This window comes from Anopheles nili, chromosome X (genome assembly GCF_943737925.1).
Source record: "Anopheles nili chromosome X, idAnoNiliSN_F5_01, whole genome shotgun sequence".
Classification (NCBI taxonomy): Eukaryota; Metazoa; Arthropoda; class Insecta; order Diptera; family Culicidae; genus Anopheles; species Anopheles nili.
The window spans coordinates 10,855,446-10,880,267 of NC_071293.1; the positions used below are offsets into that span (position 1 = coordinate 10,855,446).

General features: G+C 51.3%; 1 protein-coding gene across 1 annotated transcript in view; it reads left to right on the forward strand.

Annotated features, from left to right (window-relative positions):
* Positions 1 to 24,822, forward strand: part of LOC128728961 (telomerase-binding protein EST1A) — a 60,882-nt gene that overhangs the window by 30,371 nt on the left and 5,689 nt on the right. The window contains exons 8-13 of the mRNA XM_053822612.1: positions 8,573 to 8,748; positions 8,943 to 9,016; positions 9,116 to 9,219; positions 9,910 to 10,025; positions 10,108 to 10,251; positions 10,647 to 10,928. Coding sequence (XP_053678587.1) covers positions 8,573 to 8,748; positions 8,943 to 9,016; positions 9,116 to 9,219; positions 9,910 to 10,025; positions 10,108 to 10,251; positions 10,647 to 10,928 — 896 coding nt within the window. The remainder of the gene's footprint in view (positions 1 to 8,572; positions 8,749 to 8,942; positions 9,017 to 9,115; positions 9,220 to 9,909; positions 10,026 to 10,107; positions 10,252 to 10,646; positions 10,929 to 24,822) is intronic.

Here is a 24,822-nt window from a genome sequence, read left to right on the forward strand (position 1 = left end):
CGGAAAGGGTGGGAGGGGAATCAGCTTGATGGATGGGCGGGTGTGAGCTTACCGACGAAAGGCGCTTTTGATGATTTTACGACTATTTTGACAGGTCGTTGAATTTTACAACGCTGCGTCAACGGCGTGTTTTTATATTATTACTATTATTATTTCGGGTGGTCCACCCCCCCCCCCCTTCCCCCAAAAAAAAAGCCCCACACCACGATATGATTGATGGGCGCATTAGTGTTCGCCGGGGTGACACATGCGCCTTGGTTTGGTGGTGTTGTATTTTTATTGGCCTTCTCCAAGACCACCCACCCGAGATCGATCTAATTTTCTTTTATTCCTTTATTTCGCACCGACGCGGGATTTATCAGCGGGCAGTTGGGTTTTTGGTGTTTTTTTGCTTGCGCTTCTTTGAAACACCTTTTATAGCAGCTCAAATTAAACTTCTGCCGACCGTTCGAGATCCCACTTTTTGTGGGGAATTTATTTCGCGCGCATTTTTTGCGCCCGATTTAACGGTTTTTCTTTTGCGGTGAAGCACGATGAGCTCGTGATTTATGCCTTTTCGGCGAAAAAGGCTGATTAAGGACGGAGTTAAAGCGCTTTACCAGGGAAGGTCCTTCACCGGTGGCACGTCATATCACATACACACACACACACACACACACAAGCACATGCACACACACCCCAGAAGTCACATAAAGTTGTCGGAATGCGTCGCAGTTAAAACAAAATCGAATGCCCCGGGAGGGCTGGTGCATAATCGCAAATCATCAAGCTGGGAGTGTTTTAATACGCGTGCGTTATGAATCCTTCCCCCACCATTAAGGGCTGTTTCGGTTTTATGGTCGATGATCGGCGCAGTTGAAGTGGCCGTAATAAAGTAACGCAAAAAGCCAACCATAAAGCACTAAACGAGACGCGCCGAAGGAGATTCACCTTTTTATTCGTTTGCTTTGCATATCGGCGCTATCCGGCTCGCGTGGGCTGGTGTCACCACCCACCAACCACCCTTTTTGGGTGCCCTTAAACCATCTCCCACGAGAGAGAGAGAGAGAGAGAGTGAGAGAGCGAGATTCGTTTGTGGCGTTTTTAATTCTGACTCCCTTCGACCGCCGGAGGGTTCGTTGTCTGGTCAAGTAAAATCATTATCATCACTGTCGCCTCAGAGCGAGCGTGTGTGTGTGTGTGTGTGTGTCTGAGGGCTCGTCGTGCCGTAAGGGGTGCTCTTCCTCTATCCCTGTCGCCCTTCCCTCGCGCACCGTAATAATAATCGCTGCGGTAATAGACGAGTAATAGGCAAACAACCCCGACGCAGAAACAACACAGCGGCAATAATAACAACAACTAACCGAGAGAGAAAGAGAGAGAGAGAGAGAGAGTGAGAAAGAGAGGAAGCAAGAGGAAAAAAGGAACATCGTGATAATAGCAATACCAATCATACTGATGACCTACCTTAATTCCTACCACCTTCCACCCTTAATGCCGATTGCCCGCGGAAAAAAGGGCGCTCGAGCAGGGTAAAGGGGGTGAGTGTGAGAGGGAGAGGGGGGGAGGAGGGGGGGGGGAAAGGGGATGAAATAAAAAAAAAGCCCCCGACACGAATCGGAGGAATATTGATGGGCCGATGGGACTGATCCCTTGTTGTGGCTGATGTTGCCCCCCCCCCCCCCACCCACCCTTTATGTCCTCCACCCCCTCCTTCGATGATTTGGCCCTTTAAAGGGGGGGTGGCAATGGGTTGGGGGATGGAGGAGGAGGCACTTTGCGACAATTATACGCACAAATGGCTAACGGAGGACCCTCTCGGCGGGGGAGGGCGTGGAGAGCCCTTCATCCCAAAGGGTCGAGAAGCGGCCAAAGGATGTTCTTCGTTTTCTTCCACCACCCAACCCCCCCCCCCCTCCTTCCCATTCTTTTATGACTGGCACGAGAAAAGCTGCACGCGAGGAATCGCGCGAAAGACACGCAGCTTATCTTCTTTGTGAGGATTCGCCCGTGGTTTCGTGAAAATTGCTCCCCCCCCCTGTCTGTGGGTGCATAGAGGGGGGGTAGAGAAATATGCGAAATCGAAAAGAATAAACTCCGCGCGTGGTCTCATCCACGTCGCTAGACTCGCTCGCGTCCACAATACATGAGAAAGCCTTTGGCGCTGGTGCAAACAACAAAGAGGAGAAGGCAAACAACGAAAAAAAAAAGGGTGAAATAAAAAATAGACGTATATGACGCAGACAAAAAGGGACTACAAAACGCACGGAACGAAGGGTTGTTGCAACTGTGCAGGGTCTGGGTGTCTGGTGGTTAAACGACAGCTAAACTAGCTTTAGAGCAGCGTTCCTGCGTTGTGGCTGCAAAAAAAAGGGGGGGGGGGGGGGGTTGAAATATTTGCCAGCGCTCCGAAAAGCCCTTATCGCGATGCGGGGAATGTTAATCGATGAAATTAAGATTATTCGCAGCGCGCGTGCTTTTCTTTTCTTCTTCCGATTAAAGCCCAGCTCGGGAAAAAGGGCCCGGGGATTCTTTTTGTTTTGCGCTGCAGACTTTGTTGGTTCGTCATTTTTGTGTGCCCCTTTTTTATTGCTTGCACCCACGGGTTTTGAGCCATTGCTGCGAGGGAAAACCCTTCGCGTTGGACGTCCCTGAAGGAGCGAACCGTTGAAGGGTTTTATTCGTTTTGTGGTGCGTCGATTGGATTTGTTTCTCGAAGCAATCCCCTCGAAGCGAGTCAACTTCCCTGTGAGCTGTGAGACAGATTAACCGGTCTAAGCGTACCGCAAACACCCCAAAAAGGGTACCATGTGACCCTTCACGATGGGTGGTATCGGTTATTAGCTTAGATTATTAGCCTATTAAATCACCACTCTCGCTCGGTTCGTTTTCCTTCGCTCCGGTAATTTGCTCTTCCCGCTTTGGGGTGGGGTTCTTATCGTGAAATTTCGCTTCGATTACATTCATTATAGCACAAGGGCCAGCCCTTTAATTGATGTGCCTCTGAGGGGGCGTTGTAGGAATTTATCGCACTCCTCCGATCGATAGCCAGCCCCGGGAAGGATCCAAATTGAATTTTGCTGCCGGAGAGGGGGAAAGGCAAAAAGACGGAGACGGAACCGTGGGCAGGAGAGGTGAAACAAACACCACCAAACACGGGCCTGGCGGAAAGGGCGAAAAAGGGCGGCAGACATAATTAGGCGCGCTTCTTCTCCTGCACCAGAAGGCTTCATCGGAACGGAAACGAGTCATATTTGATTTTTCCTTCGACCTGCATGATCCTTGCCTTGGTGTGCTTTACCGTGAGGAGGAGGAGAGAAGGGGGGTTGGGGGGGGGGGGGTAAATTATCACGCCCCTCGCATCCCCCTTCCCAAAAGCCGCATCAACGTTCGCACGTTTCGCCGTTCGAATCTTTCGGTGGCTTTCTCGAGAGGGAGTGAGCAAAAAGAAAAAAAAAACCCCCCCACTCCCAAACGGTGCAAAAAATCTCGAAGAAACACACACGTAACAACACGAAGAAGAAACGAAACGAGCAAAAAAAAAGAAAAACAAAAGCTAAAAGCTCACACACAAAGCTCCCCGAAAGCGAAACGGAGCACCCTCGCCTCGGAGACGTTGCCTTCGATGGATTCGAGGTGCCGAAAGGGAATGTGCCAGGAAAGGCGGCACTGAGGTAAGGTCGTGAGGGACGGGTTCGTTGACCTTCCGCCGCCGGGGGTGATGAGATGAGACGATCGAGCGAGTGCCGCTGGTGGTTGGTCTTGGCTCGTGGCTGCAAAAAAAAAAAAGCCCACCCTTTTATGCAGATGCTTATGTTGGGCGGTTTGGAGCATGATCGTAATGCTTTTTTTTGCTCGGCAGCTCTCGATCGGCGGGTGTAAACGACACTACCGGATGTGGATCGGAGAAGGCTCGGTATAGGTCAGAGTGGCGCTGCCTTTTGTCTTCGAGCTCGTGCAGTTTTATGCGTGATGGTGGAAAAAGGAAGGAAAAATTGCCAAAAAGCGAGGAGAAAGGCTCCATCCATCAGTGTCACAGACCGATGCGGGTGATGGGGAGGGGGGGGGGGGATGGAAGGGGACTCCTGAACCCGTTCTTTCGCGCCGCTGCTGCATTATTCAGCAGGTTCGCTCCATTTACGTTGGGGTGGTGCGCTGAGTAAAGCCTTAAAGTGCTGAGCAAAATTTATGAATTTTCCACCCCCCAAACTGGCAGGGGATGAAGGCATTTGGAAGCCAAATTTTACCCCATTTCGGACCTCTCTCTCCTCTCTCGCTCCCCCTGAGAATTGCTCCCGAAATTCAGGGGGTGTTCGTTTTTGTTTGTTACTAGCATTTTTGGCCCCCCCAAAAAGACCCTTCAAAGTGAGGGCTGTGAGGTTGATTTACGTAGCGGCCGAATCGCCGAAATACGTGCCGAAACACAGGCTGAAATACGTGCCGAAGAAGGTGTCGAAATGCATGTCGAAATTCGTGTCGAAATTCACATCCGTTCGAAAACAGCGAGACGTTCCGGGAGCAGGACATTCCCTCGCGAGTCGTCCTTCGATTACACACTCGAAACACACACCAATAAGGCTTAATAGGGGTCGGGGGGAGGGGGGAAAATGAATCTTAATTAGCAACAACCCGCAAAATGGCGTACCGCGTGCGAAAGTGCGATTTCGAAGGGTGAATAAAACAAACAAACAAAAAAAAAAGCTAAAGGGAACAAATTGGTGAAATGGAGCTAAATTCGCGCGGATCGTGCAAAAATGCTCACACCACCTTTGGGCGGGTGAGCGAGAAACCGCGACAACCATTCCCTTCTGGCCGTGTTCAATGACCTCGCCCGGCCAATGGGCGAGAGAAGGGAGAGCGAAAATAATATTAATAAAAAAAAAACCCTCCGTATCAGAGAAGACGGCCGGGAAACAAGCGATTGGAAGCAGCTTGGTGGTGTGCAGGAAGCATTATCCCCCCCCGCCCCGCCGGGGAGGGCGGGAGGGAAAATAAAATGAGAAGAAAAAGCACACACACACACACACACGGGCGCGCGCGGACTAAAGAACGATAGCGTGGAGGACGGCAATGGACGGCGCAACATATTCCTAGAAACCCATAGAGGCAGAAGGCCCATCCGCGGAGCATAAAACATATCGTCTTACGTTCGCGGGTCATCGTCACCGACGATCGCGATCTCGCGCCACCAACGTGTGTGTGTGTGTGTGTGTGCGTCCGTATGTGTGTGTGTATGTGTGTCGTGTACTTCCGCTGTCGAAAATTTCCTTCATCGCAAAAGGGTCCCCTGAGTGAGAGGGAAAATCACCCAAAATCCGTGGGTCCAACCGTGACGGAGCACCTCTTTTCCCTCCCCCCCTCCTTCTCGCCCTCCTTCTCGCCCTCCTCTTCTTGCTGATGTTTACTTTGGTCCGGTGAAGTTTGGCGGCTCGCGCACTCATTTAGTATTTCTCGGGGTGGAGATTTAATTTATCCATCGATAAACGATCCCGGTGGCTGTTGATGAGCCGCCAAGGGGGGAGGGGGGAGGGGGGGGGGGGAACATGAGCACTAAAACTGGCCACCCCTTTCGGTGCCATTGCTCTCTCGCTCTCTCTCGCTCTCTTTCTTTTTTCCCTGTTGTACGGACCAAAGGCTTCGAAATTAAGTTTTTCCCCTGCCCAGACGAGCCCGTTTTGGGGGTTTTCTTTTTATGCTTTTTCTCGTTTCCCCCCACACGCCCTCCTGCCTTTTCCGCAGGTGGCTTTTGTTTTCGGGCTTCACCCAACGGACCATCGGCGGGGCGGTCGTAAAAACGAACGATAGGCGAATCGGAACGGAATCGCCTCTAAAATGAAAAGGGAAAACCACGCGTGTGTGTGTGGGTCCTGGGGGGTTGGTGGTCCCCTCGCTCGTGAAGGTGTCGCTCGTGCCCTACGCCTCCCTTCCAGTCAGCAAACTGATCAGAATCGCACGAGATTCAATTCCTTTCGATCATATCGGCTTTCCATCGCAAAAAGGGTCGCATAAATAAATGCCACACCACGGTGGAAAAGATAAACCAGCTTCAGCTTCGAGCGGTTTTTCACTAGCCTCTCATGTGGAATGGCACAACCAGAGAGAGAGGGAGAGAGAGAGAGAGTCCATTTAAAGCGTCCATTGACACTTCGCGATAGTGATTCCGATTCGCGTCCCCGATCCGTTTGTTTGAGGGGGTTTGCTTTTGGGGTGAGTTGCTCCTTTTCCCACTCTCCCTCTCGCTTTTCCTCCTATCGTCCTGCGAGAGAAGGGGGGGTCCTACGAACGGGGTGGAAAAAGCCACACCGGAACACGAAAATCACAACTAAAACAGCGGTGCAACGACGAGCAAAACAAACTGCGAACGAAAGCACCGACGGAACCATAATGTATTTTTCCAACCATCCCTTGTACGCGCTCGTTATCGTTTCCCCCCCGCCCGGTTTTGGTTTAATTTAATGTTTTGGGCGCGTGTTTTTTTGCTGTTGTTGTGTCGCTTCTTCTTATTATGCGCTCATGCTCCACTGGCTGGATTTGTGCGTGGACCGGGACGAGGGCCCATTTTAGGCCAGCGAACTGGACGGGGATGGTCCGTGTCGGATGCGAAATTGGGAGGTTTGCGTACACATTTGCTTGAGTGTTTCTTCTTTGCCCTTCCCTTTTTTTTGTTGTTATTTTCGTACCATAATCCTGCTCAACTGTCGGCCCACAGCAAAATGCCCAACGTGTGCGGTTGGTTGATCGAGGTCCTTCCACGTGGAGTCGCATGCAAGGAGTGTTGCAATCAACCAAAGGGGTTGCAAGGGTTGCGAAAATTGCCCCCTTTATTCTGGCCTCCCGATGGGCGTTTTTCCCGCTTTTCTTATCACCCGTTTGGTGGTGCAAACGTTAAAAAGGGCCACCACTAATAGGCTTTTCTTTCGATCTGGGTTGTGGTCGAGTTGAGATAAGAATTCGTAGTATGGAGGGAACACACACACACACACACACATGCACGCAAGCGAGTAATGCGAAGGGGAGAGCACGAGAAAAATGGCCCGCGCTGGTTCGCACAGTTAAAATGAGCAAAGTTTGCGAAAAATCAAGCAAGAATTTGGTAAAACTTGATGGAAGGGGGCTGCTGGACGCACGAACGTCTGCGGGTTTGTCTGCCGGAAGGAGACTAAGAACAAAGCAGTGGAAGTAAAGCCTCCTTATATCAGTGAAAGAAAAAAAAATCGTACCCAAGACACCAACAGAGTGCACCCCCCCCAAAAATCGCAAGCATTTGGTGGGGGGAGCAGGGGGGGATCGGGGGGGGGGGTCGGGGTTGGGGTAGCGTAAAATAAAACTGCTTCAAAGAATTCCCCCAAAACTCGCGACTCCACAAACGCGAACTTCGCTGACTTGGGAAGGGAAAATTCCCTCCCAGAAAAAGAGCGAGCAAAAAAAAAAGGCACACGAATGATTAGCGGGCGCGCGAGATTCGGCCGCGTGATATCGCTTTCCGCGAACTGAGCGAGCATTTCCTGCTCACTAGACCAAGACGGCGACGATGGGGTTGTGCAATTTTAATTTGTGTATGTGCGTGTGTCCGTGTGTAGAATCTCTTCCACCGTTCGAACGATGAGGCCGGTATTTGTGGTGCTTTTTTTTCGTCCGTCCCGGGAATGGGCCTTTCTTTGGGATTTAGTCTTAGAATCGCACCATCGGCATTAGTGACTCTCCCGACGGCTATTTCCTGTGGTCGTTTTGCTGATCGTCTCTAAGATATCTGAGAGATCCGTTGTGTGCAGGTGGGAACTTGGAATATGTTGGATTTAATCATTTCGGTACACCTTCAAAGTCCACGTTCTGAGATAGTTGTCAAGTAAAGTTACTGACATTTACATAAAAAAAATCTTGAGACTACCTCCTGGGATGTGGACTTAGATGCACTGCGTCTGAAGGATGCCAAAAAAAAAATCCCTGCAGCGACTTCAATGCAACGAACGAAACGGATGAGCAAAAGCGAACATAATCATCAGCTAGTCATCATCCAGATAATCATTGTCCCTTCACCACGTCCACCAGTAGGAAGGGCACGCAGTAATGGTCGATTGAGAATTTCCACCGAATTCTGGGCCCGACGTGAGTCCATGCTCGAGTTCGCGGGATCTCGAACGCATCGTGCCAGGGTGCATGTGTCTATGCTATGTCTGGACGTCCTTTCAGAAGTTCCAGACATCCCACTCGATGGCCACCGGCGTTGTGAAATCATTTCGCATAACGCCACCAGAGAGATCTTGGCACTGGTTTTTTAAGATGCGTCTGATTTAGGGGCTTTTTTTGCGGTTATGCTCCATTTTCAGCTACCGAAACTAATTTCAAGATCCATCAAACGTTATCTCCGGGATGTCGTTAGGGTTGGAATAAAGTGGGATTCTTCCAAAAGGGTTCATGAGTTATTTAAGATATTAAAGTCCACGTGTTATACAGCAGTAGATAAGGTGTGTCAACTGACAACACTCTCCTGCGAGTTTGAGCACCGCCGTTCATTAATTTTGTCCTCTCATTCTCTCTCGTTACCTCTCTGTTCCTATTGCAGCTTCTCCGTCCGTCAATGACACCTCCACAGGGTCCGGGACTCCACGTTCCGAGCTTCAGGAATGCGCCCTTGCGTCCGGTTTGTCCATGTTCGGCATCCTTCTCGAACGACTCAAGCGACTGGTGCAAGACGCAACCGGTAAACCCGGCAACACCTCCAAACTCATCCTGTCCGAGGACGCCAAGGCGATTCTGCCAGCGATAAAGGTGAGTAGCTCAAAAATGCTCATTTATCATCTGCCAAACAGCTTAACCGGGATCTATTAATAGCTCGCCCAAAGTAGGGTAATTGAGCGAAGAAATCCCCATTTTCCACTCGCAGCCAAGGCCACCGACATTTTGAACCCTTTATAGCTAAACTTTGCTTCTCTGCTTTCACCCCGCCAACATTTGGGCTCTAGGTTTGGTGCGATTGGATGATGTCGAATACGGAGACCTGGAATCCGCCACCCTTCTGTACGGACCTCAAAATCGGGTAGGGCCCTTTGACATGTGTCCGTTTGGCGAGCTCTCACGCTAGCGACTTACTTATTGGTTTTGACTGTTCTCTTTCTTTCCCACTCACTTCGTTTAGGAAATCTAACGCCCACGATCCGTGCTCCGAGCTGGCCGTGTTAATGAACATGCTGAAGGGTTTGGACACGAACCGGAGCATCCTGTCGGTGGAGCGGGAAGAAGGTAGGCTTAGCCCCCAAACGCCAACCGAGCGTGCCGAGGGAAAAACATCCGCACAATGCGCCGGTGCAGTTTGCAGCAGTTTCTGCACCTAGAATGCACCTAACAACCTGACCAACTGCCCATCACGAGGAGGGTCCCGTTGGAAATACACGCACCAGCGCTTACTTCCTTCGCATCCCTTTCGCTAACGGTCACTCCGCGCGTGTGTGTGTGTGTGTGTTTCGCTCTGATTTTTATGATCCACTGGGTTGGCCCTTATGTTTTTCCTGGCGCCACGCACCGACACTGGCCATCATTAAGAACCGCACGCTGGAGAATCATTAAGCGAAGAGGGTTGTTTGTGAAGGGATTCGCATGTGAAAAATTCCACCCGCGAGAACAAACCAACCCAACCCTCCCGTTCGTGTTGATCGTGGTTGGTCATTTGCGCCTGCTGGGTTGCATTTATCCCCTTTGGGGAGGTGGCCCATTGCAATTACTGCAATGGCTGCATGTTGGGGAGGAAAACCGCGTGGAAACTCGTGCACCGTTTTCGCTAATGAGTGAAACCTGCCCCCTCAGCACGAATGCACGGAAAAGGGCCAAGGGTTTTCCCGCTCCCGTGGGAAATTGGTCCCGCGTGGGATAGAAAAGAGAGCCGATTGGATTCGAATTTCCTTCACGCTTTTGTTCTCTCGTTTTCGGTTGCAGATTTCGAAGCGGTGCGCCTTCAGGAGGACATCACACTGGCCGGTTTTACGCCGCTGATGTACAACGAACCAGTACCGATCTTTGTCCACCGTGATCGCGATATGGAGGAGGCTCAGGTAGGGTGTTGTGTTGGGTTAAAGGTGTATTGACGTTGATTGGTCTTTACCTCGTCCTGGTTTTTTTTTTATTTCGTTTCAGAACGTTCTGCGCATCCAGAAGCTGTTGTACTTCGGTACGGATTGGTTGTGCAATTGTGAGCCACCGGTGTTGCGTCAAGAGCCTACGGGAACGTCGGAAGGAACGGCTCGGTTCGTGAGTGTCGTCCAGCGCCGCCTGGAAGGAGTGAGTGTCACGATGGAAGCCGCGAAACAGGACACAGCTGTTGTACAGAATGATAAACCTGGAGTAATTTCGCTTTTTTGGGATTATTCCGGACGTGTAACAAGAGATAAAACTAATCAATTAGTTTTCTTTCTCTTTATTAGCCTCCGCTTGATGCTGGTTTTTGGCCTTTGCATCTTTTTTAATCCTTGTAGATACTGTCTTATGTCGACATTAGTCGACATACGTTGTCGCTAGTAGCTACTTTGACAGATGCGTAGTTTGTTTACTAACACCTTGCTTAACTAACGCGTTAGGTGACATTTATTGTAAACCTCCTATAATGACTCAACGATAAGGATGTGACGTCGATTCCTTTAACTTATTCTCTCTCCCCATTCTCCTTCTCACTTCAGCTAACCGACATGGACATACTGCTGGAAAGCTTCAGCGATGGCGATACTGACTTACCGCTGGTGGATGACGACGTGCTCGAGAGTGGCTCAGGACTGCACGAGCGGGAAACAACGCCGGCCCCGCTACCCACCGGTGGTGCATCTTCCTCCACCGACAGTGGCATCCTGTCCGGTAGCAGCAGCAACAGCCCCAGCAGCCTCGAAACCCGCAAGCTGCTTCGGCGTAAGGACGAACTCGAACGCAAGCAGCGCATGCAGGAGAAGCACAATCAACGCCTGCAGGTGAGTGCCTCGGAGGCTGGCATTTATTCCCACTCTACTGCCACTGATTGCAATGTACGAGCCGTTTATTCGGTGCCGATAAATTTGGTGGGGGAGATGTGAACAAAACGGAAAATATGCGCGAATGAAATTAAAAATTAGACATGGCCGCCGGGAGACGGTGGTGGTTCTTTTGTTGCTTAGCCGGTCCCTTCGCCCGAAGAGGGTCAATCGCTCGCCGCTGGGTGCCGTGGTCGAGGGAGGAAAAATAGGAGCTTTGCGTGGTCGCCGCTAGGGGGCGCTTTTTTTGGGATGTTCCGCGTTGAACCTCGGCCCAGGCGCGGGCTCATAAGCGCTTATGAATATTAATCATAATTTGCTCGCCCACCGGGCGGAGGGTGATTGGGCAGGGAGTGGGGTAAGGGTAAGGCGCGGTGCCGATGATACGCTGTTATGGTGGCTTATTAGTGTGTTAATAGGATTTTTCGGGTCCACTTTATTACACCGCGCGCCGAGTTGTTTGGGCAAATGAGAGGTTGATGGTGCCGGTCGGGTGGGATTGCGAAGGGGGGGGGGGGGGGGGGGTGGAGGGGTTGCGGTGTGGAAGAAGAACGGATGTGCGACGCCGATGGTGTCTTTATTTTATTGTTACAGAAGAGCGAGAAAAGAGCGGAAAAGGAAAAACTATTATCTGTCGTTTTCTGTTTAAGGCTCTCCATTTTTTGAGGGTTCTTTGGGCTTTTGCGCGGGCTCACCGGGACACCCCTTTAGCGGTGGTTGACCCGAGCATCCCGCCGGGTTGCCGTTCTTGTTGTGACCGTGTGCCGGTCACCTGTCCTCCTGCCCTGGGTGGGCTTCCCAGGAGTAAGATTGCAACCTTCTTTACGGCCAATTCGCTCGATCGCTCTATCGGGCGTGGTTCGAAATCGAAGCGCCTTCTTTTCACCGGTGCTAGGATGGAGGGGGGCTGTGCTCTAAATTACTTCCCGAAGGTGCTCTATTAGTGTTTAATTTATGCACGTGTGTTTTACATTTTCCCAAAATTTCCCCCAACCAGCACAGGGTGGTTCGTGCGATGGAATCGATTTCTGATTTTGAGACGGATCAAAAGGATATCCCCTTAGGTGGCAGGTTGAGCTTAGATGCACCCCTTTTCCCCAATCCTCTCTTCACCTCCCTCTCCCCTCCTCATCGTACGGGAAGGAAAAATTAAATTATAGCACCACACGCGATCGTTGAGCGATTTATGAGAGTGAATCGTTTCGATCGAGTTCGCCCATTTTTCGTTCCGCCTTTTCTCGATTTTTACGGGATATACGTACATTTGTGCCTTATTTTGACAGGCACAAGAAGGCGAAGGGGGGGGGGGGGGGGGCAAATTAGGTTACGTTTTGTTTGTTTACTCCTTCCGGGCGCATCATACCCTAATGATTGCCCCCATAAATAAGTGCTGGGGCGATATTTTAGTGGCATGAGGCAAAAAAAAAACCCCCGATTTATGTCGGATGCTTGGTGAGGGGCTCATTTTGATGCTTTACGAGCGCATAATTTGAGCGCATCGATGGAGGTCGATCTGAGCGCGCTTGTGTGTGTGTGTGTGTGTGTGTTAGAAGGGGGTAGCTTTTATTTATTGGCGGCGCTAATGTGAACTAGCGTGTTTTCTTGTGCTCTTAGCCGGCGCATCCTGCGCGCCCAGGGTTTTGGGGAGTTCTTTTTCTTTCCGTAAATAAAATTGGTACAATTTCCACTACCTCCCCTCCCCCCTCTACCCTCCCCCCTGTCCCAAGGGAGTGATGCGTTTCCTGCGCGGTTAGAAGTACGTTTTTTTTTTCGCCTCTTTTTAGCGTTTGTCCGCGATGAACATTACCCTCGCGCTACTCGCGTGCGCCCTTAGACGAAAGCACCGTTACTGGTACACCGGGGGGGGAGGGATGCGCCCATCCATCCGGGTGGGGTGGGAGATCCTACACCATCACCCCTTGACCGCTCTGAAGCCCTAAAGCTGGACAATAAAGCAAATTTGCTGCCGGTGTCCCGCGCGTCCCTACGAGCTGGCTGGCTGGCTCGCCAATTCCGGGCACATGCGCGTGTGTGTGTGTGTGTTCGCTCATTTCCACCCCCTTTTTCACCCCCCCCCCCCCCCCAAAATCGAGGTCGGAGCCCTGCCGCGAGAAGTGCGCTAATCTACGGGAATAGATCAAACCTCTTAAAATACACACAACGCCCGAAAGAAGGCGCTCTTTTTTAGGGGTGGGGGATGGTACGGAAGGTGTGTGAGGTTGGGGGGGGGGGGGGGAAAGTAAAATAAAAGATTGAGAACAGAGCCCGAAGGTAGATCGTCTTCCTTCTTCGCGGCCCCGAGCACGCGAATAAAAGAAGACACCAAACAAAAGTAAAGCAAAAAAAAAAAGGGCGAACAAGCGAAGAAAGAATTACTTCAAGTTCGTCACTTTCCACCCCCTCTTGGACGCACAACCACCCCAGAGGGGGCGTCTCGCATCCCCTTTCTCCCCCCCCCCCCCCCCTGAAGTCGAATTCAGCAGTCGTGTCCCGCGCGTAAAACGCAATGTGTGATCTGCTCCATGCGCGCAATTTAGGTGAACGAACGAAAGATCCCTTGGCCCGGGGGGGGGGGGGGGGTGGTTAGAAGGTTGTGGTGAAAAGCGGAGAAGGGGGATCGAACGAGAGAATGTGCAGAAGCGCACGCGTGGACGGGAAGGGGGGGGGTGTAGTAGAAAAATTCAAGTCGCCGTGGCGAATAGTTTTCGCTCCGGTTTGACCTCTCTTGTCTTTGCGTGTGTATGTGTGAGTGAGACCCTTCGGGAGGGAGAGAGAGAGAGCGGGAAAGCATTTGTGCCTTTCTCCTCACCACCGAAAACCCCCCCTTTCCATCCACAGATAATGTGAGACGGCATGAAAGCTCGGTTGTTGTTTTTCTTTCCGCAGCTTTTTTTTTCGTTCTTTTGACGCTGTTGTTGTTTTCTGCTCTCCTCGTCGTTCGTAGATGTGTGTGGTGCTTTTGATTTTCTTTTCTCATGCCGTGCGTGTGTGTGTTTTTTGGTTGGTCAGAGGCGCGCGCGTCCCAAACCCGGGGGAAAGTTCCCCGACGGGCCATCTTTTCGCTGCTTCTTTCGATTTTGGGCGAGCGGGTTGGGCATGTGGAAGGAAACCTAAGGGTGCTAATGGGCTAGGATGGGGCGGAATGTGGGCGCAAGGTGACCGGGTGGTGGCGGTGGAGGAGCCACTGGTCTGTCCGTTTTAGTATTTACGGCAGCACTTGTTACACATTAGATGAATTGAAATTATGTTAATCGGTTTGGAAATGAAAGGCTCTTAGGCACCACGGTCCACGAAATTTGTGTGCTCGGCGGGTTGTGCGGGGGGGGGGGGGAGGTGGAGATGTGGGGAAGAGCGAAGCGAAGAAAAGAAAGACCATTGCGTGAGACAGAGACGTGAGAAAGCAAGAAGGAAGCTAGTGAGCTTGCGAAAGGGGCATAATGTTGCTTTAACCGGGACGCGCATCGTTTCAACCCCTGCCCAGAGGGGGTTGGCTTGGGAAAGAGATGAGAGGGGTTGGGGGGAAGGAGAGGTGACCACAGTGGACAATCAAAAAGTCGTCGTCGTCGTCGCGCGCGCGCACGCGTTGTTTCAAAAGCCCGCACGGGAATGTTGCACATCGGCGAGGGAAAAAAAAACCTTTCCTCTTTCGCGGGAGTGTTCCGAGAGTGCCAGGGGTGAAGGGTGGGTGGCACGTAAATTTCAAGTGCAAGGCGAGACGGCAACGACGAACCGCGGCGAATGGGCCGTACCTTGACCGTTTGGTCGCACGCGGAAAATGAAAAAAAAAAGGAAAACATAATATATTCGCTGGAAGAGCGAAATGTGACGACACGGACGGGTGGTGTGGATGTGTGCGAATTTGGGATTTGGTCAGGGATATTAGAGGGGGTGCGTGAAAGCGAGAGAGAGAGAGAGCGAGAGAGAGCGAGAGAGATCGGATGATTCTGCTCACCTGATGGGATGTGCATCGGAGTCGCGATCGGGCGAAAGAAAGCTCAAGTTCGCGGACGAAAAACGGCCCTAAAAGGAAATGAGCGAAAGAAAGAACGAGCGTGTGTGTGTGTGTGTGAGAGAGAGAGAGAGAGAGAGAGAGAGAGAGAGGGAGCCGTTCCGCGGGGGACAGAAATATTTAAGCCCTCTCCGATAATCCCGTTATAAGAAATAGCATGTCGTAATTCGTTTAGTTAGCTTCTCTTCGGGCGTTTATCCGGCTTGTTGCCCTCGCTTGTGACCGCCCTTTTTCGCTTTTCCCTCCGCTTTCGACTCTTTTCCACCGTCCGTTCCACTAGGGCAAGGTCTCGGGCGAGCACTGCTGGTGGTCACCATCCCTTCCACCTCCTAGGTAAAGGTTGCGGTTTTTGTTTCTCTCTTTCTCACTCTCTTTTCTGCGCTTTCTTTCATCATCTGTGCGTACCTTTGTGTGTGTGTGTGTGTTTGCGTGTGCTTTGTTTTTCTTTTCTAATTTTCTTTGTTGCCAACTTTGATGCTCCTCTTAAGGGATGATTTATTTTTTTCTTTTTCGCTGTTTTTTTTTTGCTTCTTTTTGCACCATTTTGTGCCTTCATCGGCGCACGCGGTTTTGTGTTGTTCTTTGCTTGAATGTGCCTTTTTTTCTTTCTTTCTTTCTTTCGCTGGCCCTTCCTCACGCGTTAGCGAACCAGTTAGTAATGTTTGCGCAGCGCATTTGAAATGTTGATTGGCGTTTGGGTGGAAAAATGTGCAAAACAAAAGCATAAATAAGGGCCCCTCTGGGCCCTCTGCCTCTGAAGGGGGGCTGAATATCATCACGAAAGGGATCGCCAATTTTTTGGGAGCAATCCCCCCCCCCCCCTTCCCATCAATCCACCCACCCACCTCCCCCCCCATGTAACGGGGACTTCTTAACGGTGGTAGATGGGGGTGGTTTTGTGGTGTGAAAAATTTGAAAATGCTTTTGGGAGAATGCTTTAATTAAAGCGCGCGCTGTAAAGAAGCCACGAAACCAAACTTCGCACCCATTAATGATAATGTCGCGGGTGGTGAAAAAAAAAAACAATCGACGGGTTGTTTTTCTTTTTTTTCGCACTCGCGATCAACCGCCAAATGCGTCGTGAAAACACGATGGAACGTTTTTTTTTGTTTCGAGCTCGAACTTCCTGCAACAGCTTCTTTACACGTCCAAATCCATTAGGCTGGATTGCGTGTGTTAGCCCTCCGTCTCGGGCGTTGTTTGCGCCTGCATTTAATTCTATTTACTTTTAATCCCAACACCACCGTGTACGCTGCGCTTTGCCACGAGGCCAAAAATTCTAATCAACCGAGTCAAGCAGTCTGCGCGCCGTCGTTTTGAATGCAACACACCCCGGGGGATGCACGCCGTTTGGAAGTTGCCTTCGGGGGGTTTGAGCTAACAGCACATTCCCGCACAAGGACACCAATATTTGCCCCAGCCGGTCGGCCGGTGCGTTGAAAGGCGAAAAAGAGCGAAGAGAGGAAAAAAAAAACGACACAACCAACAGCCACCCGCTGATGGAGCGGGAAAATGGTTGCCGTGCAAAAACAAAAATCCATCAACACACGCCGGGTGGCTGGGAAAGGAGGAAAGGATGGGAGGGAGGGGAATGAAGGACATTTGAGGGGAAGCAGGGCGCAAATACTGTGGCGCATTTCGCGGCGTCCTTGCCTAAATGGCACCTGTTGCTCCGGCAGACGCCAGAAATGGGGCCATGTTTGATTATCGGCGGCCGATAGAGGGCGCTTTTCGACCCTGAAGGGGAGGGGAGGTGAGGTTTCTCGCCAGCGCGCATAATCGGCGGTAAATGTCGCCAACGGATGCACCGGCGCGCGCGATTTGCCAAGGCTAATTATGTTGCGCCCTTCGGCGGGGGTTGAGTTTGAGAGTTTCGCTTCGCTTTGCAAAACGCACCGATGCACCCCGATGCAGGTTTATAGACCCCCGTCCCCCCCTCCGCCCTCAGGACAGGATGGGGAACGACGGGGTGACGGGCAGCAAATTACACGTGTGTTGTTGTCTCCCTGGCGCGACTGCTTGAGCGAATAATAAATGTGAGTGCATTCGGAAGCACTCGGCAAGGGGCCTGGAGAGGAGAGAGGTGTAGCGGCTGAGGAGGGGGGGGGGGTGGGTGGGGGGAAGGGAAAGCCATCATAAATGACTTGCAATGGCGCTTCTTTCGGTGTGCACTGGCCGTCTATTACCCTTTAAATGTGGCTCCCTCCATTTATAATGACGCGAGCATCCTTGGATTGGATCGTGTGTACGTTCTTGATTTGTGGCGAATGTGCCTCATTTCTCCCGACGTTAGAGAAGGAGGGTAAAGAGGGAGAGGGGGGAGGGGATGAAGGAGTGGAAGGCTGATCCGTTTCCCAATAATGGCGCCAAAGTTCGACAACACAAAAAGCGAAGTGAGATCTTTTTTTGTTGTGTGCTAGAAATTTTATTTTATTTTTTCTCCCCCATTGATAAAGCTCTATCATGGCTGAAGATCTCTAGGAGTATCCATTGCTGATGGTTGTGGGTTAGAACTTGCGATAAATAAAGCATCATTCCAACTATTCATCGCCCAACTGCTTCCCATCGCATGTTTTTCGCCTCCCCTTAAAAAGGAACCCAAACGCTTCTCGTTCTATTTCCTCCATTATCGATAAGAACACTCCAATATTCCCGTTTCATTCGCGAAAAAACCCCCCCCCTCCTTTGGAAAAAAGTTCCCAGCGATCGGCGGATATCAAGCAACCGCGGGGTGATGCGCAAGATGCGACAGGAAAAGCGCTTGATGGAAAAAAAAGATAAATGAATTGGCCGGTTTCTGGCAAAGGAAAAGCAACGGTATCGCGAACTGAAATGTGCGCGATCACGAAATGCTTCCAACCACCGCGTCTCGGCCCGCTGGTGGTTAATTTTTCACTCACGAACCTCGCGCCCGCGCCCGGGTTTCAAGATATCCCCTCCGACTTAGAGAACATTCGGTTGGCTTTTCCCCGCCGACAGGTAGCGCGGTAGCCCGATTTGCATAATAAATGACACCCAATTTCCTTCCCAATGTTCGGTAGCCTGCCGGTGGCGATTAAATATTATAATCCCCCTCCTAAGCTCGCTCGCTCGCTCGCGCGCGGGTTCGTCGCTTGTTTGTGCGCGCGCGCGTGAAGTCTTTCGTCCTTTTGCGAGCGAATTTCAGCGCTCCGAGGAAAGGTTCCGAAAAATTGCCTAGCAAATCGAAACAAATCAGAAAGAATCCGTTAAAAAGCCGGTTGTGTCCCCGCACCAACCTTCCCCCTCCTCCTGCCACCGGTTTTCCAGCCCAGCAGCCCCCGCGGGGAACGGTACTTTTGCGCGATTTCGGGGATGACGGGACGGCCTGCTGGTTGCCCTGCATCATTTTGATCAACAATTTTCGTTTATTGCGCCCACCACCACCCTCGCTGCTCTTGCGACTCGTTTTGTGCCACCGCCGGTGCAGGCGCATATTTTTCTCGTGTGAGCGTTATTTATTTATTATTTCTATTTCGGGCTCCCCGGGCGGTTGTGGAAGGAAGGATTTTTGGGTGCCAATTTTTGCCCTTTACGTTCGTGGTAGAGCAGGACACACACACACACACGTACACAGGGTGATGGTCTAGTGGTTCGGTGTGGAATGCAGGCGAAAATAATCTAATGCTAGAGCGCTAGTAGGAATAGTTTGGGGGAGACAAAAAAACAAAACAGCCCCAAAAGAACACTCAGGCAGAAGAGTGGAGCCCCTCAACCTCCCCCCCCCCCGGGCCATCGTCATGCTCATCATCGAGCTCGCGGTGGTTCAGTCGAAAAGCGTGGTTAATAAAAATCGAATGAAAAACCAATCCAACCATCGTCGTCGTCGCGGTCGTGGCTCATCATCGCCCTTGTCTTCGCGCGGCAATTGACTGGCCAGTGGGCAGGGTTGGTAAGGGGAAGAAGCCGCGGGGGAGGGGGGGGGGTGCACATGGCCATATTAGACCCCGTCGTGTTCTCGGGGCGCGGCTTAATGAGCGCGCCCGATGAGGTCGCGTATTTAGAGCGTAATCCTGTCGCTGACGCGCGCGCCTCGTGCTTTTTTTTATGTCTTCGGTTTTTTTTTGCTCTTTTTTTTTGTTGGTTCCTTCTCCTCTCTCTTTTATTGCAGACGACCCAACCCCTCGCTCGCGCACGCACGTCCTTGCCCGGCTGGGTGAGGGCGCCCGGTGGGAATGACCTTTTCCAACCCCCCCTCCCTTTGGCGGGTCCGCTTAACGGCGCTCTCAGGTGTGTCGATTTTTGTGCCGTTAATCAAATCACTTGCCGCGTCCGTGAGGGCAGGCTGATGAAGAGAGGTGTTGGAGGGGGTGGGAGTGGGGGGGAGAATAGGACGAGGAGAAGGCTTCCCAATTCACCCTTATACTCTGGCCCACTCTGGGAGGGTGATCGTAAAAAGAAAAGACAACGAACGCGACGGCTTGTAATCGTGTTTTACACCACGTGCAGCAAAGTGTGCAGTGCAACATTTCCGTTTGCAATTCAATTTCCACTGCAAGGAAGCGTGCGTTTCGGGCGCTGGGAAAACCCCGGAGAGGTGTTAGAAGAACGCACCCAAACGCTCCGGTAGTTCTATTCGCAAAAGCGCTAAAAAAGGGTTCGCAAAATGATGCTGGCGCCAATCAAAATGGGAACCCTTTCCGGGACGCTTTCCACGTGCTGCTAAGGCTCGAAATAGCGAGTGCGAGCGAGAGCGGCATCGTGCGAGCAAGCGAGAGAGCGAAAAACTGCGCAAGCTGTTGAACCTTGAACGACATGCCTTCGAAGGCCGATTCGGTTTCGTTTTAATGGCGTAACGGAATGTTGCTGGTAGAAAAATTCGCCTCCGAGCGTTCTGGTGTTATGTTTTTTTTTACTTCTCTCGGTTGTTCGCAGGACTGCGGCGCTGGCAGCAGTAGAAGAAGTGGAGACCAACGAAGCGCTCTTGCTCGAGGAAATCATTTATCTCCGCGTGTCGTCGAGGTGCTCGTACTTCTGCGGCCTCCTTTTTAGGGGTGGGTTTATTTTGGGCATTTTCTCTCTCTCTCTCTCTCTCTCGGGAGAAGCAAGAAACCGTCCGTGCGTAACGCCTAAGGAACTGCACGGGCTGCTGAATAGACTCCTCCGGATTGCTCCTGTTTCCGGAGCTTGTTCGAAGCCTGGTTTCCCAGGTACAACAAGGCAGTATTCATGAGCCACAGCAAAAAAAAAGCCTCTGCGGGCACATTCCTGGCAGCTAACGACGCGAGCACGCTCTCAAACGGGTGCTGCTAATGGCAGGAAGGCTTTTCTCGGCTGCTCGGACGTTTTGGTTGCTCGCACACGTTGATTTACGCACCTGTAAGCAGTGGGGGCGATAATTTGACCTTCACGTGACATTGGCGAACTGCAGCTCCGATGTTCGCCTGGAGGCTTAATTCCGCGAACAGATCGATCGTAATTCGGTGGCTTTTCGTCGATCTCGAGTACCCGTGTGACCTGGGCTTAAACCTTAACCTCGGGAAGCTCGGGAACAATCGATCGATTTATGATGCAACCCGAGAGGTTTTACAGCTTTTTTCCCTCATTATGCTTTTACGATGCTCCGTGTGAGAGGCTATTCTATTTATTTCACATTTCCTTTCGCGGGGTATTTGGAATAGAAAAAAAAGGGCACGCTTCCGGGGAGGTCGTTTATGGCAGCGTGCATGTCCCGAAACCGGGTACATAATTGCCTGATAGCGCGTTTGCATGCTTTTTTGTTCCATTCCCAAAGCGAACACCAGCCGCCTGGCTTATAGGAGAAGAAACTGCCATTTTAAATGTTCTCTACATTTCGCTTGTTGCATCATTTTGTTTATGGCTACTGCATCCGTTTGCTGTAGTGCTTTTAGTGCCCTTTTTTTTTTGAAGCATCCCTTTTGTAAGCGACCATCAGCATCATTCGCCCGTTTTCCCAAAGCACAATCAATCGCCCTTTATACGATGGGAACATCGCGCCCTTGGCTCACATACGCCAGCTCTATTTCTCTCTCTTTCGTGACTGCTCAATCACCACCACCATCATCGATCACCACCCAGCGTCAACTTCTGCTGTTATCCTGCAGCCTGATTCTTTTCTCTTCTAAAGCTTCATCTCACTCTCTCTCTCTCTTTTGCCTTGCCGACGTTGGGATGCCCTACGTGCGTGTCGAAGCGCGTCGCCGGTCGGATATTAAGATATAAAATTAAAAATTTCGCGCAAACCCCAAATTACACAATATTTGCGTTTAACCGAGGCCCATGCGCCCAGTTTTTCCTGCTACACGCTACCATTACCGATCTCTATCTCAACCGCTCGCGATATCGCGAACCACCAATGGCTTTAGGCTCCACTGCGTCATCGTCGCGTGGGGTGGTTCTTTTTTTCCGTTTGCCCTCCCCTTTCTGGTCGTTTTTCCTTTTTCTTCCGCTTAATGCAACATTTATGCGCCTGCTTGCATCGTCGCCAATCATCCGATCCTTTCGGCAGGGTGCATTATATCGATCCCGCGTAACGCTGACGGATGCCTAAAGGGAAACTCACCTTCCCTTAGCTCGATACGGGCACGAAGAAGAAGAAAAAAAAAACAACCGTACAAATAAGAAAAACCAGAAGCCTGAATTTTGGTGTCCCGTTTATGGTGGTTGGGTTCGTTGCTTGAGTTGGTGTTTTTTTTTGCCCACCATACAAATCTCGCGCGGGAATGTGGTGGATGATGGAGGAGCTGATGCGGGATTGTTTCATTAGTGATCCAGAACGAGGGGGGAACCGTGACGGAAAGGGCGAATCGGCGGATGTTATCAACCCTGTGGCAACGAACTTCTGCTCTCCGCCAATCGACACCCCGTCAGTGGTTTTGCGATCCTGTGGGGTGGAAAATGAGCGGTGGCACACCTCACCAGACAGAGAGAGAGAGAGTGAGTGAGAGAGTGAAAGGGAAGAAACGGATAGCAAACAAAGCTCCCTCTCCTAAGGGTTATTGATCGTACCGTAAAACGATAACCGTTTGATTTAGATCTGATCTCGCAGATCGGGACCTCCAAACGCTAGGGAAGGTAAGCACGCCCCGTCTGTTCCGTTCACCCTTATCTCCCCTTGCATCCTCTCTCTCTCTCTCTCGCTTTCGCACGCCCTTCCAACCACCGGGGATGGTTCTTATCCGCGAACTGGACGCGAGACGTTATGGTGGGGAGTTTTTTTTTTTTCGTCGTTCTGTGCCTTCTTCCCATCTGTGGCACGGTCTTGGCTTTCCCACCGTGGTGCCCATTTTCGATACCGTGTGTTAGGGTTTGCGCAAAGGGCGCAAGAAAACGCGGGGTGCTTGGGAGGGGGGAAAAGGAACAAACGAAAAAAAGCAAAAAAAAGAAAAAACGGTGGAAAAAACGCACACTCGCGAAAGTGATACGATCAGCAGGCTTCTCGCGAGCACGATGATCCATGGGGCGTTTGCGGTTGGCCCTTCCCGTCCTTTCCTATCTCTCCCTCCTCCTCCTCCCCTCTCCTCACCCCTCCCTCCACCTGCCCACAGCGGGTCGATCGGAGATGGATGGTGGCGATGGTGCCTCGAACTAACGAAGATATGATGTTTTGATAGGATGCGCGCGCGTATGGTATTTTCTCTAAAGGGACGTGCCAGGGGGTGGGGGGGGGATGCCAAGGAGGGGTGATGGGTGGTGGTGTGTGTGTGTTAAGTGGATGGGACATGAGCATATACGTTTAGGGGAGCGATAGAAGCAGGCCCCAGCTCTGTCTGGCGATTATTGGGGTGGAGCCCTTTGCGGTGGGTTCGGTTTCCCTCCTTCCCCCCAACCACCCACCTACCCCCCGCCAACAATCGCCATCTTACATGGTTTTGTATTTTTTTCATTTGGTCTTTCTCGCGTCGCAGCGTCTTCGATTTCCCGACCGGCGTATGAAAATCGTGAGCCCGTTCCCGGTCATTTGGGGTGTAATTCTAGAGGATGGGTTTCATTCGGGATGCATTTTTTGTCGCTGTCTCTCTCTGTGTGTGTGTTTGCAATCCGTAATCGAACGGAACCGAAGCGCAATTTCGTTCGGCCGTCCGGGTTGCATCTGCCGGACAAATCAGAAACAGAACGTTTGACGGCGAATGGTCTCGAAGTCATTTGGCGGGAAACAGAAGTAAACCAGCAGTGGAAGGAGGAGCAAAAGCACAAAAAAAACGCCGCATTCGAGGATGTTTATTTTGTGCAAATAAAACCCAACCACTCTCGCGGTGAAGAGCAGCGAGTTGAGTCGTGGTTGACGGAATCATCTTGTGCGAGCTGGGTTTCTAAGACCGCACAGGCGTTTTACTGACCGCGGTGCAATTACGGGTGCAGGGGGGGAGGGGAGAGGGTGAGGAGGAAGGTTGCGGGAATTGAAATCAACGAGGATGCAATTCCCCCCCCCCCCCGATTATTGGGCCCCGAGAACGTGCTCCGGCAGGCATTAACAATTTGTGCGAATAAAACCGTACGCTTCGCGTACCGTTTACAGTGCCTGGTTCAGCGTTCCAATACACTTTTTTTTTGCTCTAAAGAAAATAGAACATTACCATGCAATTTGAAGTCGAAATTAGCTCTCATATTCCGCTTCATTTCACGTACGCTAATCGGAGTTTATTCGCTTTTCGACTTATCGAATGAAACATCGCGATTATTTGCGACCGCGATTAAATTATCGTGCACAAAATGGCGCCCGGTGCAGGCTCGCACCACGACGAGGCACCGTCCGGAGCCTCATTAGCTGGGATAATCCGCGTATTTGCCCGGCCCTCGGTGTATCGCTTTTGCGGATTTATTAATTGCACCCCAAAAACATTGCGTTCGACAGGGAAACGCTTTTAGCCGCAGGAAGCAAGCGCGGGCCCCAATTAAAATCCCGAGGATCCCGACGGCATTTCGGGCGGATGTTATTCTAATGAGCCCGCGGTGCTGGTGCCACACCGAAAAGGCTCAAACCCGGGATGGTTCGGGAATGGCGAGATTTCGTTGTGTACAAGCCAAAAATTAAACCAATCCCGCTAATAAGTGCCTTACCGTTGGGAAGGATATGGTCGTTTAGAATTTTATTTATTCCTTATTTTTTTTTTCGCTTTCTGCGCTCTTAAGGCGTCCCCAACCCCTGCAAGGGTGGGGGCTTAAATCTTACCTGCTCAAAGGGAGAAACCCAAACCGCACATTGTCCGACGTTTATCGCGGTTTTGGCGGGCATATTTCACTGCTTTTGCTCCGCTCTAAGCGGGTTAGCTTGGGCTCGTCCCATAATACGTTCCTTAATTTCGTGCATTGTGTTCCTCGGCGCGGTCCTTATTAGTGCCCCGTCCGTATTAATCCATCGTCGTACATATTTTATACCGCAAACCATTGTTTCTCGCACTGCTGGCGTGCTGGACGGAGCATTCGGCGGGGCACAAATAATAAACACCACCAACCAACGCCTTTATTTCTCTTCGCGCTCGCTCACCCAAAGGGGATGCTTTTTAAAGTTCTCCACCCTTTCAAAAAGGCGAGTTGCGGTGCCCGTTCGGCGGCTTTTCCAGCTCTCCCGGCAACGGCGAAAAGGCACGTCTCCACTGCCCCGCTGCTAACGAGCGACTATTGATCGATAGTTTGGTGCCGCGCGAACGAAATCCGCAATTAATTGGCCATTTTTATGTGGCAAAATCATTTCCCACCCCTGGCCGCGTGGTGGGGGTTAGGAGTTGAGAATGGGCGAGCGAGGGGGTGGATAATGCCTCCGCAACCCTCACAGCACATCGGTAAACGTAACATTGTAATCACAACTGCTCGTCCGTGGTGGGATTTTCTGGGAATGTGTTTCGTCGGTGGTTGCCTAATTTTTGG